The following is an 18,905-nucleotide window of genomic DNA, read 5'->3' on the forward strand; positions in this document are numbered from 1 at the left end:
AGAACTGATTGGTTACAGTGTTATCTGGATTCACTCAGTAGTGAGGAGCGATGCAAGATTAAGGAGTATAAAAATACTACCAACTTTAGGTTTGGTGATGACAACACATTGAAGTCACTGAAGAGAGTAGTAATTCCATGTAAAATAGCTGGAGTAAGCTACTTTATCAGTACTAATGTAGTCTCCAGTGAGATACCTTTACTGTTGAGTGAGCCTTCAATGAAAAAGGTACAGAAACTTGATATGGAACATGATAAGGCAATTGTTTTTGGGAAATCAGTGAATTTGCATTTTATTTAGTCAGGGGTATTTCTATACCTCTGATATTTCCAGTCTCAGTGTTAGAGAAGTATTGATGGCATCAGGTGTTAAGAATCAGAGTGATAAAAGGCAAATTGTCTTAAAGTTACACAGACAATTTGCTCACCCTTCTTGTCAGTGATTAAAAACCCTGCTAAAAGATGCAGATGTGATTGATGAAGGGTATACAGGGATAACAGAAGAGATTAGTGAAAAGTGTGAAATTTGTAAAAAGTATCAGAGGACACCATCACGTCCTGTTGTCAGCCTTCCATTGGCACGTGGCTTTAACAAGGTAGTTGTCATGGATTTAAAGGTATTGAACAAAGACAAGAATATTTTCATTCTACATTTTATAGACCTAGCAACTAGATTTAGTCTTTCTACAACAATAAATAGTAAGGACAAAAGGATTATTATAGACAAAATTATGGAGAAATGGATAGGGACTGGACTTGGGACAGCAGCTAAGTTTCTGTCCGAGAATGGAGAGGAATTTACAATGACGAGTTCAGAGATATGTGTAAAAACATGAACATGATGGTTATGAATACTGCAGCTGAAAGTCCTTTCAACAGTGGGCTTTGTGAAAGAAATCATACAGTGGTTGATGAAATGTTACATAAAATGTTAGTTGACCAGCCAAATTGCAAGTTGACAACTGCCCTGGCATGGGCTGTTCATGCAAAGAATTCACTTCAGATGGTTGGAGGATATAATCCCTATCAATTGATCTATAGGCAGAGTCCCAAATTGTCTTCTGTACTGTGTGACAGTCCTCCTGCTGTAGAAGGTACTAAACATAGAAACATAGAAAATAGGAGCAGGAGTAGGCCATTCAGCCCTTTGGGCCTGTTCCGCCATTCAAAAAAGATCATGGCTGATCATCTAATTCAGTACCCTGTTCCCGCTTTTTCCCCATATCCCTTGATCCCTTTAGCATTAAGAAATATATCTATCTCCTTCTTGAATATATTTAATGATTTTGCCTTCACTGCCTTCTGTGGTAGAGAATTCCACAGGTTCACCACCCTCTGAATGAAGAAATTTCTCCTCATCTCGGTTCTAAATGGCATACCCCATATCCTACACACTTGAATGCTTTACATGCAGGGAGACGGGCTTTCATCAAGGCTGAGGTCTCTGAGAAAATTTGCAGAGCTCTGAGGCATTGTAGAAGGCCATTTAAGGTGGAATTTATTATTGTATTATTGATATCTGTACAGCAAGCAGTGGGTGAACAAGCTACAACTCCCAGAATACCATGCACTTTACAATCTCTCCCTATTTTCAGAATCTCCACAAGAAATTCTGCTCATCCGTGGCAGAATCTTATGCTTTGAGAAAACAAAAACAACACTTGGGACAAAAAAATTTTGTGAAGCAGAGTGAATAACTAGGCACTAGGAAAGTCATCAGATGGCAAAGGAACACAAAATATTGTTCAGTGCTATTAAGGTGTGGAAATGACTGAGCTGCACCACCCCTGAAATGATATGCTGATGTTCAGAGTAAAGCAGGAGGAAAATGACTAAATATGTGTCTTGTCTAGTCTCACTGGAGCTGTTTGGATACCGATAAAATTTTTTTTCTTTATGTTATAGAATGAAAAAAACTAAGCACTAATGGGTAGTAATATTGTAATATTTTTTATTGTAAATTTGTTAGATTCTTTCCTAACTTATAACACATTCATTTGGCTATTTCCCCAAATATTTCTGTGGCACTACTCTGCATATACTCTAATAGTTTAACAGGAAACGTGGCTAGAATGATATACAGGGACTCATGAACAATTTAATTTTAAATTTACATCAAGACATTCATAGATTTAAATACTCTTTAAAAATAATTAATTTATTTTGAAAGTAAGTTCCTGAATGGTGGGACACAGGGACATTATGTGCTACAGACAAAATAAGTTTTTGTAATTAAGGAAATCCTAACACCCAGGATAATATATTGATACTAATTTGATTAGTATTGCTCCTCCAGTTGTCCCTTGTCATATTGCATTTTTCAGAAAGGGGACATCCTAGAAAAGGTGATCTCAACTGAAATTGTGCTCTATTGGTTATTACTATAAGTATTATATTTCATCGGAGAGTAAAAAGCATTAAAAGCCCCAGCTCTGCAAAATTCTTGGTGCAGCGAGTGAGGGGTAGACCTGGCAGGATTGATTTCATCCCAAGAATCCTAGAAGCGTCCGGCAGGGGCCACGACCCTGGTGAGCAGGCCAGCCCACAGCCTGCATGGCATATCGCGAATAAATCACGGTAGCTTTTTTTAATACTTTAGACCGGCAAAATTTTGTGTCGAGGTTGAAACTACACCAGGCAACCCCAACTTTACATGGGGACCGCATTGTGTGGGAGCTGATGAAATGTTTTATTACCTGTGCCCCCTCCCAACACACCCCCTCGCGCTCCCCTCCCAGCGCACCCCCTTCCCCCCCACCCCCTTTCACCCCCTTCCCAGCTCCTCCCTCGCGCCCCCTTCCCAGCTCCCCCCTCGCACCCCCTTCCCCTGCACCCCCACCCCCCCGCGCCCCCTTCCACCCACCTCCTCCCACCGGCATCCACCTATCCCTGAGCAGGGGCCCTAACAACCCCACTGCCTTGTGGGCGTCTCGGGAGAGACCAAGGCTAAGGGAGTAAACCCTAACAGAAAATCCGGAACGGAACCCCGAAGGCGGTCATGTGTCACCTTTGGCATGTTTCCGGCAGTTCCTGCAGCCATACCGGTGCTAAACGTTGTGCTCTGCACTCCTTTGGACCCCACCAGGAAGGTCGAGAGGGGAGTTTTAACGCTTGGGCAACTCACAACCTCCATACATCCGCCCAAGCATGCACCATGGAGAGGTCACTCCATAGTCGCCTCACAGCGACCAAAACAGCACGGAAGGCAGCAGTTACGGGTTATAGGTCCAGCCCAATTGGTGTAGAGATTGGGCGCCACGGGTTGCCTTTGTCGGTGGGAGAGGTCATCGCATCTCACTGGACAGCTACTGCTCGCCTCAAACCGGGCAGCCCCCGGTCAGTAAAGTTCTGTCCCACCATAGTCCACCTGCTTCAATGGGTGCTTGGAGCTAAGGGTCATTGCCTGACAAGTGGACTGTAACACCACACCAAACAACACGACAAAAAAAGGAAATAAGATACCAGCCCTTCGTTTTGCAAGCTGGAACTTCAGAACTATGTGCCCTGAACGTCGGAAGACCTTACACAAATCAACGATTCTCGGAAGACCGCCATCATTAACAACGAGCTCAGTAGACTCATTGTGGACATTGCAGCACTTAAGGAGACACGCTTCCCTGCGAGTGGATCTCCAAGAGAGCAAGACTACACCTTCTTCTGGCAGGGTAGGGAGAACCAAGACAGTATGGAATGGGCTTCGCCTTCAGAAACTCCTTGCTCAGCATGATGGAGCCACCTTCAAATGGCTCGGAACGCATGTTGTCCATCCGACTGCTCACCGCCTCTGGTCCAGTACACCTACTCAGCATCTATGCTCCAACACTCTGCTCCCACCTGAAGTTAAAGACCAGTTCTATGAGGAACTCCATAATATCATTAGTAGCATCCCCAATACCGAACATCTGTTCCTGCTGGGTGACTTTAATGCCAGGGTTGGGGCCGACCATGACTCGTGGCCCTCCTGCCTCTGGCGCTATGGCATTGGAAGGATGAATGAGAATAGACAGAGACTGCTTGAGTTGAGTACCTATCACAACCTCTGCATCACCAACTCGTTCTTTCATACTAAACCCTGTCACCAGGTTTCTTGGAGGCACCCAAGATCACGTCGTTGGCACCAGCTGGACCTCATCGTCACAAGTCGAGCCTCTTTAAACAGCGTTCAAATCACACGCAGCTTCCACAGTGCGGACTGCGACACTGACCACTTCCTGGTGTGCAGCAAGGTTAGACTCAAACCAAAGAAGCTGCATCACTCCAAGCAGAAGGGCCGCCCGCGCATCAACACGAACAGAATTTCTTATCCACAGCTGTTACATAAGTTTCTAAATTCACTTGAAAAAGCCCTTCAAAACACTCCTACAGGAGATTCAGAGACCAAGTGGGCCCACATCAGAGGCGCCATCTATGACTCAGCAATGACCACCTATGGAAAATGTGTGAAGCAGAATGCAGACTGGTTTCAATCTCAGTTTGAAGAGCTGGAACCTGTCATAGCCGCTAAGCGCATTTCACTGTTGAACTACAAGAAAGCCCCCAACGAGTTAACATCCGTAGCATTTAAAGCAGCCAGAAGCGCTGCACAAAGAACAGCCAGGCGCTGTGCAAATGACTACTGGCAACACCTATGCAGTCGTATTTAGCTGGCCTCCGTCACCGGAAACATCAGAGGAATGTATGATGGCATTAAGAGAGCTTTTGGGCCGACCATCAAGAAGATCCCCCCCCTCAAGTCTAAATCAGGGGACACAATCACTGACCAATGCAAGCAAATGGACCGCTGGGTGGAGCAATACCTAGAACTGTACTCCAGGAAAAATGTTGTCACTGAAACCGCCCTCAATGCAGTCCAGTCTCTGCCAGTCATGGATGAGCTGGACGAACAGCCAACAAAATCAGAACTCAGTGATGCCATTGATTCTGTAGCCAGTGGAAAAGCCCCTGGGAAGGATGGCATTACCCCTGAAATAATCAAGAATGCCAAGCCTGCTATACTTTCAGCACTCCACGAACTGGTTTGCCTGTGCTGGGATGAGGGAGCAGCACAGGCAAAGAACAAGGGTGACTGTGGTGACTGCAACAACTACCGTGGAATCTCCCTGCTCAGCATAGTGGGGGAAGTCTTCGCTGGAGTCGCTTTAAACAGACTCCAGAAGCTGGCTGAACGTGTCTACCCTGAGGCACAGTGTGGCTTTCAAGCAGAGAGATCCACCATTGACATGCTGTTCTCCCTTCGCCAGTTACAGGAGAAATGCCGTGAACAACAGATGCCCCTCTACGTTGCTTTCATTGATCTCACCAAAGCCTTTGACCTCGTCAGCAGACGTGGTCTCTTCAGGCTACTAGCAAAGATCGGATGTCCACCAAAGCTACTAAGTATCATCACCTCATTCCATGACAATATGAAAAGCACAATTCAGCATTGCGGTGCCTCATCAGACCCCTTTCCTATCCTGTGTGGTGTGAAACAGGGCTGTGTTCTCGCACCGACATTGTTTGGGATCTTCTTCTCCCTGCTGCTCTCACATGCGTTCAAGTCTTCAGAAGAAGGAATTTTCCTCCACACAAGATCAGATGGCAGGTGGTTCAACCTTGCCCGTCTTAGAGCGAAGACCAAAGTACAGAAAGTCCTCATCAGGGAACTCCTCTTTGCTGACGATGCTGCATTAACATCCCACACTGAAGAGTGTCTGCAGAGACTCATCAACAGGATTGCGGCTGCCTCCAATGAATTTGGCCTAACCATCAGCCTCAAGAACACGAACATCATGGGACAGGACGTCAGAAATGCTCCATCCATCAATATTGGCGACAACGCTCTGGAAGTGGTTCAAGAGTTCACCTACCTAGGCTCAACTATCACCAGTAACCTGTCTCTCGATGCAGAAATCAACAAACACATGGGAAAGGCTTCCACTGCTATGTCCAGACTGGCCAAGAGAGTGTGGGAAAATGGCACACTGACACGGAACACAAAAGTCCGAGTATATCAAGCTTGTGTCCTCAGTACCTTGCTCCACGGCAGCGAGTCCTGAACAACGTATGTCAACCAAGAGCGACGTCTCAATTCATTCCATCTTCGCTGCCTCCGGAGAATCCTTGGCATCAGGTGGCAGGACCGTATCTCCAACGCAGAAGTCCTCGAGGCGGCCAACATCCCCAGCATATGCACCCTACTGAGCCAGCTTGAGATGGCTTGGCCATGTGAGCCTCATGGAAGGTGGCAGGATCCCCAAGGACAAATTGTACAGCGAGCTCGCCACTGGTATCAGACCCACCGGCCATCCATGTCTCTGCTTTAAAGACGTCTGCAAATGCGACATGAAGTCCTGTGACATTGATCGCAAGTCGTGGGAGTCAGTTGTCAGTGATCACCAGAGCTGGCAGACAGCCATAAAGGCGGGGCTTAAGTGTGGCAAGTCAAAGAGACTTAGTTGTTGGCAGGAAAAAAGACAGAAGCGCAAGGGGAGAGCCAAATGTGTGACAGCCCCGACAACCAATTTTTTCTGCAGCACCTGCGGAAGAGTCTGTCACTCTAGAATTGACCTTGAGAGCCACTCCAGGTGCTGCTTCACAAACAACTGACCACCTCCAGGCATTCTCGAGACAAGGAGGCCAAAGAAGAAGAAGAACATGCAGGGAGATGGGCTTTCATCAAGGCTGAGGTCTCAGAAAATTTGCAGAGCTCTGAGGCATTGTACAAGGCCATCTGAGGTGGAATTTAATTCAGGAGATTGGTCTATTATAAAAGAGACAGCCATAGGGAATGCAAGGCCCTGGTAATCGGTCGTGTTGATTAGATAGTAGCTATCAAGTATGGCAATCAAACTTTTAACGTTCATTCCTCACGATTAATCGGGGTTGATTACAAAATCTCAGAATCTGAGCAGCTGAAAAAGGGAAAAAAGGCACCTTGTAACTCAAATACTCATGTGTTTTGTGATGAAAGTCCTGAGGCACAGAATATGGTAGATTAAGAGTTGGATAGTAATGTGACCAATCATGATGCACAGGAACGAGCTTTCGCATCCAAAGGCCAATTATCTTGAGTAGGTGCTCAGTGATATATATTCCAGAGGGGTCTAATAAATGGAGGGATATGCAGGAAAATCTACAGGCAAATTTAACTATTGGTTAAATATTCAAGATGATGGCCAAGAAGCAAGGCCCATGGACTGGCAGAATGGGGTGAAAGAGTGGAGGGTAAGAAAGTGCAGTGTATGGTCTAAGAGGGGTCTGGAAGTGATTCTTACAAAAGGAAGTGATCACGTATTGGAGAAAGAACCTCCGATAAAGTACGAGGGAGATTTTCTAACAGTAATTTCGAAATACATCAAAGTGCTAATAGAGTCCGTAGTTTGAATAGATTCCACAATGAAATGAAGGCTAGAGAGTAGTCTCGGAATAGAACCAGAAGCAGAAGTGTTCATGACCGTGAAGTTTTTGTGTCTGCCAATAAACTTGCGGATAAGTGAATAAGAGAAGCGAAACATGTAAATACGTTGGAGGCAGTACAGAGATGGTTTACTAGACTAGTACCTGGAATGGGTTGGCTGTCGTACGAGGAAAGATTGGACAGGCTAGGCTTGTATCTGCTGGAATTTATAACAGTAAGAGGTGATTTGATTGAAACATACAAGATCCTGAGGGGTCTTGACAGTGTGGATGTGGAAAGGATGTTTCCCCTTGTGGGAGAATCTCGAACTAGGAATCAATGTTTAAAAATAAGGAGTCGCCCATTTAAGACAGAGATGAGGAGAAATTTTTTCTCTTAGAGGTTGTGAGTTTTTGGAATTCTCTTCCTCAAAAGGCAGTGGAAGCAGAGTCTTTGAATATTTTTAAGGCAGGGGTAGATAGATTCTTGATAAGCAAGGGGATGGAAGGTTATCGGGGGTAGGTGGAAATGTGGAGTAATCAGTTCAGCCATGAACTTATTGAATGGCGGAGCAGGCTAGAGGGGTGTAGTGGCTACTCCTGCTCCTAATTGGTATGTTCGTATCATGAATTAGAGAGTTGGAGAGAGTTTGGAATTTATTCTGAGGTACCAGATAGGGAACTGCCAGCCTTGTCATATAGATTGGATTTGTATCGAAAAAGTCCTTCCGGGTGGAACATATAAGGCTAGTTGCAAGGGGTTTTGAAGAGCAACTGAGTGATTCCGATGTTCGAGTGGACTCTTCCACAGCTGGAAAAGTAATCTTGAAAATCGTTTTGGCTCTTTTGGCCACATATTCATGGGAGTGTAGATCCATTGACATAAAAGCTGCGTTTCTGCAAGGTCATACTTTTCAGAGGAACCACCTAGAGAGGCAGCAGCTTCAGAAGGAAAATTATGGAAACTGAACAAATGCGTCTATGGCCTTAATGATGCTTCCAGGGTGTGGTATTTCTCGGTGAGTTCTGTTTTGTTGAAAATTGGTTGTGTTCAACTAAAAGCAGATCCTGCAACGTTTTATTGATATCATAAAGGAAAACTTTCAGGCATCTTCATGATGCACATTGATGATTTCTTATGGGGTGGTACTGTGGATTTTGAGATTAGGTAAAATAAGATTTGAGATAAGATTAGGGCAGAATTTAAGATTGGGAGTCAGGCTTGTGGGGCCTTTAAATAAAAGCAAAATACTGCGGATGCTGGAAATCTGAAACAAAAACAAGAAATGCTGGAATCACTCAGCAGGTCTGGCAGCATCTGTGGAAAGAGATGCAGAGTTAACGTTTCGGGTCAGTGACCCTTCTTCGGAACTGACAAATATTAGAAAAGTCACAGATTATAAACAAGTGAGGTGGGGGTGGGGCAAGAGATAACAAAGGAGAAGGTGCAGATTGGACCAGGCCACATAGCTGACCAAAAGGTCACGGAGAAAAGGCAAACAATATGTTAATGGTGTGTTGAAAGACAAAGCATTAGTACAGATTAAGTGTGAATACACTGAATATTGAACAGCAGCAAGTGCAAACCTGAAGAAAAACAACCTGAAAAAAACAGTGGGTAAGCAAACTGAACAAACTAAGATGAAATGAAATAAATGCAAAAAAAGATTGTAAAAAATGTAAAAAGGAATGTAAAAAAAAAGGAAGAAAAAATAACTAAAAATGAAAGTAAAATGGGGGGCTGTCATGCTCTGAAATTATTGAACTCAATGTTCAGTCCGGCAGTCTGTAGTGTGCCTAATCGGTAGATGAGATGCTGTTCCTCGAGCTTGCATTGATGTTCACTGGAACACTGCAGCAATCCCAGGACAGAGATGTGAGCATGAGAGCAGGGGGGAGTGTTGAAATGGCAAGCAACCGGAAGCTCAGGGTCCTGCTTGCGGACTGAGCGGAGATGTTCCGCAAAGCGGTCACCCAGTCTGCGCTTGATCTCCCCAATGTAGAGGAGACCACACTGTGAGCAGCGAATACAGTATACTACATTGAAAGAAGTACAAGTAAATCGCTGCTTCACCTGAAAGGAGTGTTTGGGGCCTGGGATAGTGAGGAGAGAGGAGGTAAATGGGCAGGTATTACACCTCCTGCGATTGCAGGGGAAGGTGCCCTGGGACAGGGACGAGGTGGTGGGGGTAATGGAGGAGTGGACCAGGGTGTCGCGGAGGGACCGATCCCTTCGGAATGCTGACAGGGGAAGGGAGGGGATGATGCGACTGGTAGTGGCATCACGCTGGAGGTGGCGAAAATGGCGGAGGATGATCCTTTGGATATGGAGGCTGGTGGGATGAAAAGTGAGGACAAGGGGAACCCTGTCACGGTTCTGGGAGGGAGGGGAAGGGGTGAGGGTAGAGGTGCGGGGAATGGGTCGGACACGGTTGAGGGCCCTGTCAACCACAGTGGGGGGAAATCCTTGGTTGAGGAAAAAGGAGGTCATATCAGAAGCACCGTCATGGAAGGTAGCATCATCAGAGCAGATGCGTCGGAGACGGAGAAACTGGGAGAATGGAATGGAGTCCTTACAGGAGGTAGGGTGTGAAGAAGTGTAGTCGAGGTAGCTGTGGGAGTCAGTGGGCTTATGATGGATATTGGTAGACAACCTATCCCCAGAGATGGAGACAGAGAAGTCGAGGAAGGGAAGGGAAGGGGCCTTTAAATATATTGGTTTAGATATTAAGCAGACTAAGCCTGGACTAAGTTTGAATTAACAATCCTATTTAGAGAGTGTTACTCCCAGCCTGGTTAATCGTGTTAGGTCGTCACAGAAAGATGATCTATCTAAAGCAGAGACTGAGCAATTGCGAAGCTTGGTTGGTCAATTAAACTGGTTGTACTCTCAGACTAGGCCTGATGCTATTTTTGATATGCTGGAGTTAAGCACAATGATGAAACATCCAAAAGTTGAGAATGTTTTAAGAGCAAATAAAACATTGAAAAACTAAATCTGGAGAAATGTGTACTGAAGTTCCCATCCTTAGGTGACCCAAAGAACACGAAGCTGATAATTTTAGTGATGCTTCACATGCTAATCTTGCTGATGGGTATTTGAGTGCAGCTGCCTTCATAATATTTCTGAAGGCTGAAAATGGGAAATGTTCTTTAGCTCGGGAGGCTAAGAAAATAAAACTGTTTTTTAAAAGCATGTTAGCTGTGGAAACACTGGGCCTTGTGGAGGCAGTTGATCTGGTGTTCTATTTGTCAAATATATTCAGAAATTCTGAAAAAGGGACATATTGAAGATAGGATACCCAGGAAATGTTATTTGGATAATCGTTCTTTGTGGGATAATGTACACTCTACAGGAAGTGCGAGTGAGAAAAGCCTACGTATTGGCCTTGCTGGATTTAAACAAATGCTGGAGAGAAAGGAAATCGCCAAACTTAAATGGGTAGCTGCAGGTCATCAGCTATTCCATTATTTCACAAAAAGGAATGCTAGTGCAAAGAAATTGTTTGGGGTGCTAGAGGAAGGGTGTCTGTCAATGTAATACTTCGTACCCAATATGGAATTTATTTTAATTTATTTTGAAATGTTCTTTGACTATGTTAATTCTTGCTGCATAATATTTGATTTATTTTTGAAATGTTGTTTGAGCATGTTAATCCAAATTGTATTGTAAAAGAAAGAAGGGAATCTGTTAATTGTATATCAATGGTTTTATTATATGCAGTTGAAGGGTGTTAATTAGGGTCTTAGTTGAGCACTTATAAGCAGACACTCACTGAGACTGGTGGATGGTTTTGTGTGAGGAGCTAGATGTTTGTAATCCTTTTACTTTGCACAGTAAACGTGAAACTGAGTAAATAGAGGCTCCAGCATTATCCTTCCATAACCAGGTTTCTGAAGTTTAGCACCGACAAGTGTCGTTCCTCAGGCCCTCACTGCCTGCCTCGCTGACCTCTTGGCTTTCTCCTATTGGGAGGGCTGCACTATTGGCTGCAGGTGTTGAAGGAGATGGCCTGAAGCAAGTGTGGAAGCATGTGCAAAAGGAGGTTTGAAGCTGTGTTCCCTTTAAAGATAGTGCCAGCACATCCGGCTATGTCAGCTGACACCGTGGCTGATGCGTCAGTCCCCATCTCTGGCCAGTGAATGGTCAGCCCCCCGCCAGCTAGCTCTAGATTTGGGCGAGATCAGGGATCTGAGCAGGAGCACCAGCACCACCAACTTCTGATCCTGCCTTCCCCTCCTTGCCAATTCATGGAAACTCCTGGCCCATACAGTTCACATCTCTTGCTGCCTGGTTGCTTAGCACAACTAGTAGACATCTAAAGGGAGGGGTTTGACTAGAGGTACAAACAGGTAGCATACTCATTTGCATACTCCAGTTATCACCTGCTGCTGGATACTCCTTCAGAAAGGCCACAAAACTTTGTGGGAGCTGAACTTTGGGCAGCAATGAGTGCAATGAATCCCTACATAATGTCTCCATGCATCCAACCCCCTCCCAACACCCCAACATTAAAAATAATTCTTATTTTCAAATCTTTGCTGTTGAAAAGTGCTCCAAAAATCATGAAGCTTGATAAATCTTTTTTCTGCTGGTCACTTGAGGTTTACAGCTTGCCCCTGAAGACCGGGTAGTCTTTCTTTCCTTTTGCATTTATAATATTACATCTCTTGGATGTCCCTTCAGATGCAGCAGATTACTTTGATGTTTTGTCGCTATTGTTATATAGGCAAACACAAGAGGCAATTTCCATGGTAATTTTTATGAAAGACCAGCACAATTTCCTAATTTGCTTTGAACAGGCGGATGGGGCATCAGTACCAATGCAGCACTACTTCAAAATTTCACAGAAGTATCAGCTTAGATTATCCCTTCAAGTCCTGATGTGCGTCACCACTCAGTGATACCATTTGAACCAAAGTGACGCTTGTGTATTTTCCGAGACTGTGTTTGGTTTCTGAACATGCAATGATCACAACAAATGGTTACACACTGTAAAACTGAAAAGGAAAGTGTGTGCTGGAAAGCCGAGTAAAAATTGCTGAAAATGCAGAGAAACTCCTTCAACATCTGAAAGACAAAGATTAATATTTCAGGTGCAATCGTGCTGGAGGTGAGAGCAAACCTTGCACTCCAAACATTAATGTATCTTCTGTGTCAAATGTTAACCAAGCTGCCAAACATTTCCAGTATCTTTTGTTTCCACTAGACGTATCTCTTAAAGCGATGTGAAGACAGCAACACTGGTTTTTGGAGGCATAATTTACTCAATGCATATTTACTGAGTAATTCATGTTCTATACTTTAGGTGAAGAAATCTTCAGAGTCGAAGCAGTAGATCCTGATGATGAAAGACTTGGTAATGGAAAAGTTTCCTACTCAATTGTTTCTCAAAATCCGACAATACCATCAAATGTGTTTGAAATTAACCCAGAGAATGGATCCATGATTCTTCGAAAATGTCTAAACTATGAGGTATGTTTTATGTATCCATATGTAAAAAATTGTCACTTTTCTGAATCACAGAATTGTTTATGCTTCTGGAAATGTAATTAAAAAAACCCATTTAAAATAATCTTAATAATTGGACAATTAATATAAGCAATTAAGTATCAATTAAAAATTATGGGCTGAATTTTTCGGGTGGTGGGACCCTGGGGCAGCATTTTGCCTATGATGACCAATTAACAGGTTGATGCCAGAGCTGCCACCGAATTGATGATGGTGCCCCCCTCCACCCTGCAAGAGCTGCCCTAGTGGTGGCCATTGCTGTGGCCGCATCACCAGGGAGAGGGCACCTCAATAGTGAAGCACCCTCAAAGAAAGGTGAGTTTCGTTGGGGGAATCCAGGGCCAGGCAGGCAGGCCTCGGCGATTGGAAGGCACTGGGGGTCTTGGTGCACCGGTGGTGCCATTGCCGCGAGGATGCAGCTGTTGTCACTGGGAGCCCTCCTCCGTGGGCCATGGAGCACACATCAAGGAGGCCCCCTTCCCCCCGCTCAACCCTCCCTCACCCCCGGAGCCCACTGGGAGGCCACCAGGGTTTACTTGGCAGTCTCCCCACATGACAGCAGGCCCTCCTGACGTGGGATGGGGCAAAAAATGGCCCTTGGCACCACCAAGGTTCCTGCCACTGTAAATAAGGCATGGCAGTGGGAAGACGCCAGGCTCCCCTCCTGACGTCTTGCCCATCATATTGCCAGCCCTTCCCCCTCCCAGTCCATCTCCAGTGGGCTGGGAAAATTCAGCCCTATGTTCTACAACCATAATGATCTCATCAGCCATGATCTGATTGACTGACAGAACAGGCTCAAGTGGCTAAATGACCTACTCATGTTCCTATGTTCCAATAAATTTGTAAGCCGTTGTATCAAATTTAATGCAAATATCTTAAATATTATGCCTGGCTGTAACAATGGGATAATTCCTAATGTTTTCAACTTTGAGACCTGGATTTGAATTCTGTCAAGAGTAATGAGATGGAAATCTCCTTTCTTCATCAGCTATCAGGGTTTGCTCTGGAAATAATCTCAGCATTCTAAACTCACTGTGCATGAGCTCATAACACAAAACATGGTTTAGCACACAATGGCAATCTTCCTGAGAGAGGCTTAAAATTGGGCTCATGACCTATGTAATTAGTCTTTCCTGTGCCATTTTGAATGTGGAGATCAGGTGGTGCGTTCTTAGTTTGCTAGTCAATGCTGCAGTATGTGATATATCTTAGTAACAACTTCCTTTGTAAAGTGAATCTTTACAATCGTCGTTGCTGGGACAAATAGTGTTATGCACACCTCTCCCAGTATATTCTGGTCCAGGGAAAGCCATTGACAATAAGAAAATTAGACTAAACATTGAAATCAGGTCAGAAATAAGGACCTTGATATTTACTTAGCAGCACGTTTAGAGCAGAAGTGGGAGGAGTTCTGGATGGGAAATCTGGGAGTAAAGTTTTCCAGGGTGTGGGGGGATGGTTGGTGATTGCAGGGCACATGGGGGGAGACTGGGGGGAGTTGGTGATTGCTGGGATGGTGGGTCAGTGATTATGGAGGGATGGGGGATCACCATCATGGAGCTGGAGGCTAGACAGATTGCAGGGGTGATTTCAGGTTAGCTTGTTGGCTTGAAAGGAATTACTCCTGCTCCTCCTGACCCACGAACAGTGCTGTAAGGGCATGTGTGGATCTAGCCCTTCTCGCCTTTTACCTGTCATTTTTCCCACGGCCAGGAAGTTAAAAATAGAAAGCATGTTTAAATGGCTGGCAGCCTCCTTTAAAACTTTCAGTGACTGACTGCCTTCTGAGATTTAAAACTGGAAACGGGCAGGTTTGAGATTTTTAACGTTTTTAACTTACTACCTGACCCAAATCCCACACTTTTGGGGTTAAGATTACCAAGGTTTCTTAAAATCGACAAATATAGATATTAGACACTTTAAATTTGCTTCTGCCTTTTTTTAAACAACACCAGCAGTCCTGAATACTGATTGGCTGCTAATTTTATAAGGGCAAAAGAGGAACTAATGCAGGTGAGGCAGGGACTTTTGGCATCACCACATACTGATTCCCTAATTTACATGTGCTTGTCGAATTTATGCTGGCAAAATGAATGGTTATAATTGAGAAATATGCGCCAACATATTAATATAGATGCTTTCTGGGCTACTAAATGGATCGACAGTCCATCTCATTACAGCCGCCTATCAGCAGCCACCATTCTCTCTCTATACAGCTCAGGACATTTGCCAATAAAAGCTCTTTTGAGTCCTTTGATAACCAGTTAAGTGGGATTTTGGGAACAGGTTCAGGTGTCATTGTGGTGCTCTTCAGTGATACACTGATTTTGTGGGGGATTCTTTCAACTGTATAACCAGTTAACAACACAACAGGAGGTCTTTTGACTTATTTTGACTTGGACAGTTCTTAGGAACTGTCAGGCAAACCCCCCCACTTGCCAAGACTGAGGCACACATTATTTCGCTACGTGAACTAAAACTTAAAAATTGCAAGCCCTGATTGGAAGGAGATTTGCATAGCACCAGACAATGTTGAAACAATGGGGACCCAGCAGTTGCTTCCCCAATACATGGAAGTAGTCAGAACAGTTTTAGTTACATGACTAACTGGCTGTTGCAGCGAATTTAAACTTCCAACAAAAGATGTTGAAGAGACTGTTCCATACAAGGACCTAATCACATGTCTAACCTGCTGGGCAACCTGGGAGTTTTTTTTGAATTTGAACTCCCAACAAAGGAATTGGAGAAGAGAACGCCATATGCTCATGGACTGAGAACATCTCCTCTCCTGTCTGCGTGCCTTCATCTTTTCCTATGGAACTGAATCTTGTGAAAACACGTGAAACTCAAAGACAGAAAGGTTTCCTACATGAACAAGGTTTTAAGAAGACTACTGGGCCCTAAAGAAACGCAAGACCATATCTTCAATCAAGGACTACAGCGAGCTCGAGAAACTGTAACAAGATTGCCTCAAACTGTTCTACTTATCTTTTCTTCTCTTTTCTGTCCCTATGTGCGTGTTTATATCATATGTGCAATCTTGCGTGGGTGCGTCATATACCCGTAGGCGTGAACCCTATTAGAGTTAAGTTTAAAGTTTAATAAATTTCATCTTTCTTCTTTAAACCAAAGAAAGCCTGTTTATGCTCATTTCTTTTCCTTATTGTTGGAAAGTTGTGAACAAGGATTCACAATGGGGGAGCTAAAAACAGTGTGTTTAAAATTAAACCCTGTTACAATAAGACCAGGTGAAGCTAGTAACAGACCCCTTGAATTCCTTGAATCTGACAAAGCAGAAGCAGTGTTAGAAGCAGACCCATACAGGGTACTGCTAGCAAAGATACAACTGGAACAAAAGAAACTTGAATTAGAAGACAAGGAAAGAGAAAGAGAGAGGCTGGAAAAAGAGAGAGAGAGGCAGGAGAGGGAGAAAGAGAGGGCCTTCCAAATGGAATGTGAAGAAAAACAAAGACAGGAGAGGGAACGAGAGAGAGAGAAAGAAAGAATATTCCGGAAAGAATCAAAAGAGCGAGAGCTGAAGCAGCTTGAGTTAGTTAGAGGGTGACAGAGTAACCCTAGTGAAAGTTGGCCCATATGGAAGATTAGAATTCAGGAATTCAGGACTGAGTACAAGATTTCTACAACTCGCCCAACTAATTCCAAAATTCAATGAGGAAGATGTGGAAGCGTTTTTCGTGTCCTTCAAGAAATTGGCAAGGCAGCTAAAATGGCCAGCTGAGACCTGGTCTCTTTTACTGCAAAGCAAACTAACTGGAAAAACCCATGAGGTCTATTCCTTGCTGCCAGATGAGAGTTCATCAAACTATGAACTGATCAAAAATGCTATGAATTAGTACCCGAAGCCTACCGCCAGAAGTTCAGAACCCTCAAAAAGCAAGCCAATCAAACCTATTTGGAGTTTGAAAGAAGCAAGCAGCTGGCTTTTGACCAGTGACTGAGGGCTTTAAAAATACAGCTCAGCTATGAGACTCTCAGAGAATTTAAAAACTCACTCCCATTCTCAATAAAAACTCATGTCGAGGAGCAGCGGGTTCAGGGAGCCAGGCAAGCGGCCATTCTGGCTGATGAGTTTGCTTTAATTTATAAGTTGTTCTCCCAGGGGGGAATCTTTCCTAGTCAACCCCACAAATCCGAAATGGATAAACGGTGGGAAGGTGATATCTGTCCAGGCAATCCTGGAAGAGAAAGGAAAGCAGGAGACACAGGGGCCCTTCTCCAGCCAAAAAGGAAGGTGCTGTGAGCAAGAGTGAGACCCAGAGACCTGTGTGCTTCCATTGTAACAAGGCAGGGCATTTAAAAGCCGACTGCTGGAAACTAAAGGGGAAACCGGTAGGTTAGTCAGGGCACACCCGCTTAGTGAAGATGAGGGCCTGATGGAAAACACGAAAAAAGCTGTGGCTTTGACTGCAGTAATGGTGCAACCCAGGAAGCTTACTATGGCCAATGCAGGAAAAGTTAATAGGATTCCTGAAGGTTATCAGGGTTTTGTATCTGAAGGGAAAGTAACCCCATACCCCTCGAGTGGGGCAAGCAAGCCCATAGTGATTCTTAGGGACACAGGGGCCACCAGATCCCTTTTACTGGGAAAAGGCCTGATCTTTCCCCCAGATAGTGCAGTGAACACCAAAATGGTGGTGGTGAATGGTATTGGAGGGCAGTGTATGCCTGTACCTGTACACTGGGTGCACCTGGAGTGCAACCTAGTATCGGGACCGGAGACTGTAGGGATTGCCCCTAGTTTCCCTGTGGACGGGGTTGACCTGCTCCTCGGTAATGATCTGGCATGGGTGAAGGTAGTGAAAGAAAGACTACAGGAGGTTAGAGAGACAGGGCGGTGGCAGGAGATGGTCTCCTGCAGAGTCCCTGAATGTGTAGTGGGTCAGGCCATGATTAAATCCCAGAGGCATCTGCATTGTCACTGCAGGCAAATGACCATGAGGTCTGCTTGTCCGAGACTTTCTTTGGAAAGTTAGGAGAGCCAGGGAATGAATTAAATGGATTTTCCCTACGTGAAGCTTAGCGAGCCGACCCGGTATTGCGAGAGTTAGCATAGGCTGCCCAATCTGAAACTGAAGCAGAGGGAGTCCCTGACTGCTACTTTTTAAAGAATGAGGTACTGATGAGGAAATGCAGTTCTCCTCACAGACCTGAGGGCAAGGAGTGGACAGTAGTTCACCAGTTAGTGGTGCCACAGAGGTACCGGGGAGAAATATTAAGGGCCCACGCAACTATAGTAGCCGTACATGCCGGTATACGAAAAACCAAAGCCCGGAACTCCGGGAAGAAACATGGATGAAAACCCCTACTGACCGGTCAATGAACCCCGGAAAATGTGAAAAGTTAGACCCCACATCCTCTTATGTGAATGCAGACTCTAGAGGCACCCACCAGAGTTGCTAACAACATTTGCAGGAACCTCTAAGGGGCAGAGAAACCGTGAGGGTGATGCCACACCTAGTTGAAGTGTCACAGGAGAATGCAGTTAAATCTGCGCAAATAACTGCAAGTAGGAGTGTGCCAGAGAACAAAGGGGAGAATAACAGAGACTCCTCCCCCACAGTCAGAGAAAAAGGGAACCACCCATTCCCTGAAGCCAAAAGTTTTTGCATGAAACAGGGAGTTCAGGATAGACCCACCCCCCCCCCCCCCCCACCCCCCCTACTAACTCTCCTGAGGAAAGAAAAATGGGAAATTAAAGCAGCCCTGGCACCCAGAAGGGACCATTTTTTATGAACTTCAGGATTGGTGAATGAATGGAAATGAATGAGAGAAAAGCATGGTTTCTTTCTGCATCTTATACTTCTCTCAAACTCTGTAATGAAATGTGACATTTTCTTCAAATAGCATTTCATTCCCCTGGGTGTGGAGGTGTCAGGCAAACCCCCACCCCCCCCCCCACCTGCCAAGACTGAGGCACATGACTAACTGGCTGTTGCAGACAATTTGAACTTCCAACAAAGGAAGTTGAAGAGACTGTTCTATATAAGGACCTAGTC

At 44.8% G+C, this 18,905-nt stretch overlaps 1 protein-coding gene across 1 annotated transcript in view; it reads left to right on the forward strand.

Annotated features, from left to right (window-relative positions):
- cdh26.1 (cadherin 26, tandem duplicate 1) overlaps window positions 1–18,905 on the forward strand; it is a 123,936-nt gene that overhangs the window by 38,055 nt on the left and 66,976 nt on the right. The window contains exon 9 of the mRNA XM_068048521.1: window positions 12,683–12,849. Coding sequence (XP_067904622.1) covers window positions 12,683–12,849 — 167 coding nt within the window. The remainder of the gene's footprint in view (window positions 1–12,682; window positions 12,850–18,905) is intronic.

Source organism: Heterodontus francisci, chromosome 16, assembly GCF_036365525.1.
Source record: "Heterodontus francisci isolate sHetFra1 chromosome 16, sHetFra1.hap1, whole genome shotgun sequence".
Classification (NCBI taxonomy): domain Eukaryota; kingdom Metazoa; phylum Chordata; class Chondrichthyes; order Heterodontiformes; family Heterodontidae; genus Heterodontus; species Heterodontus francisci.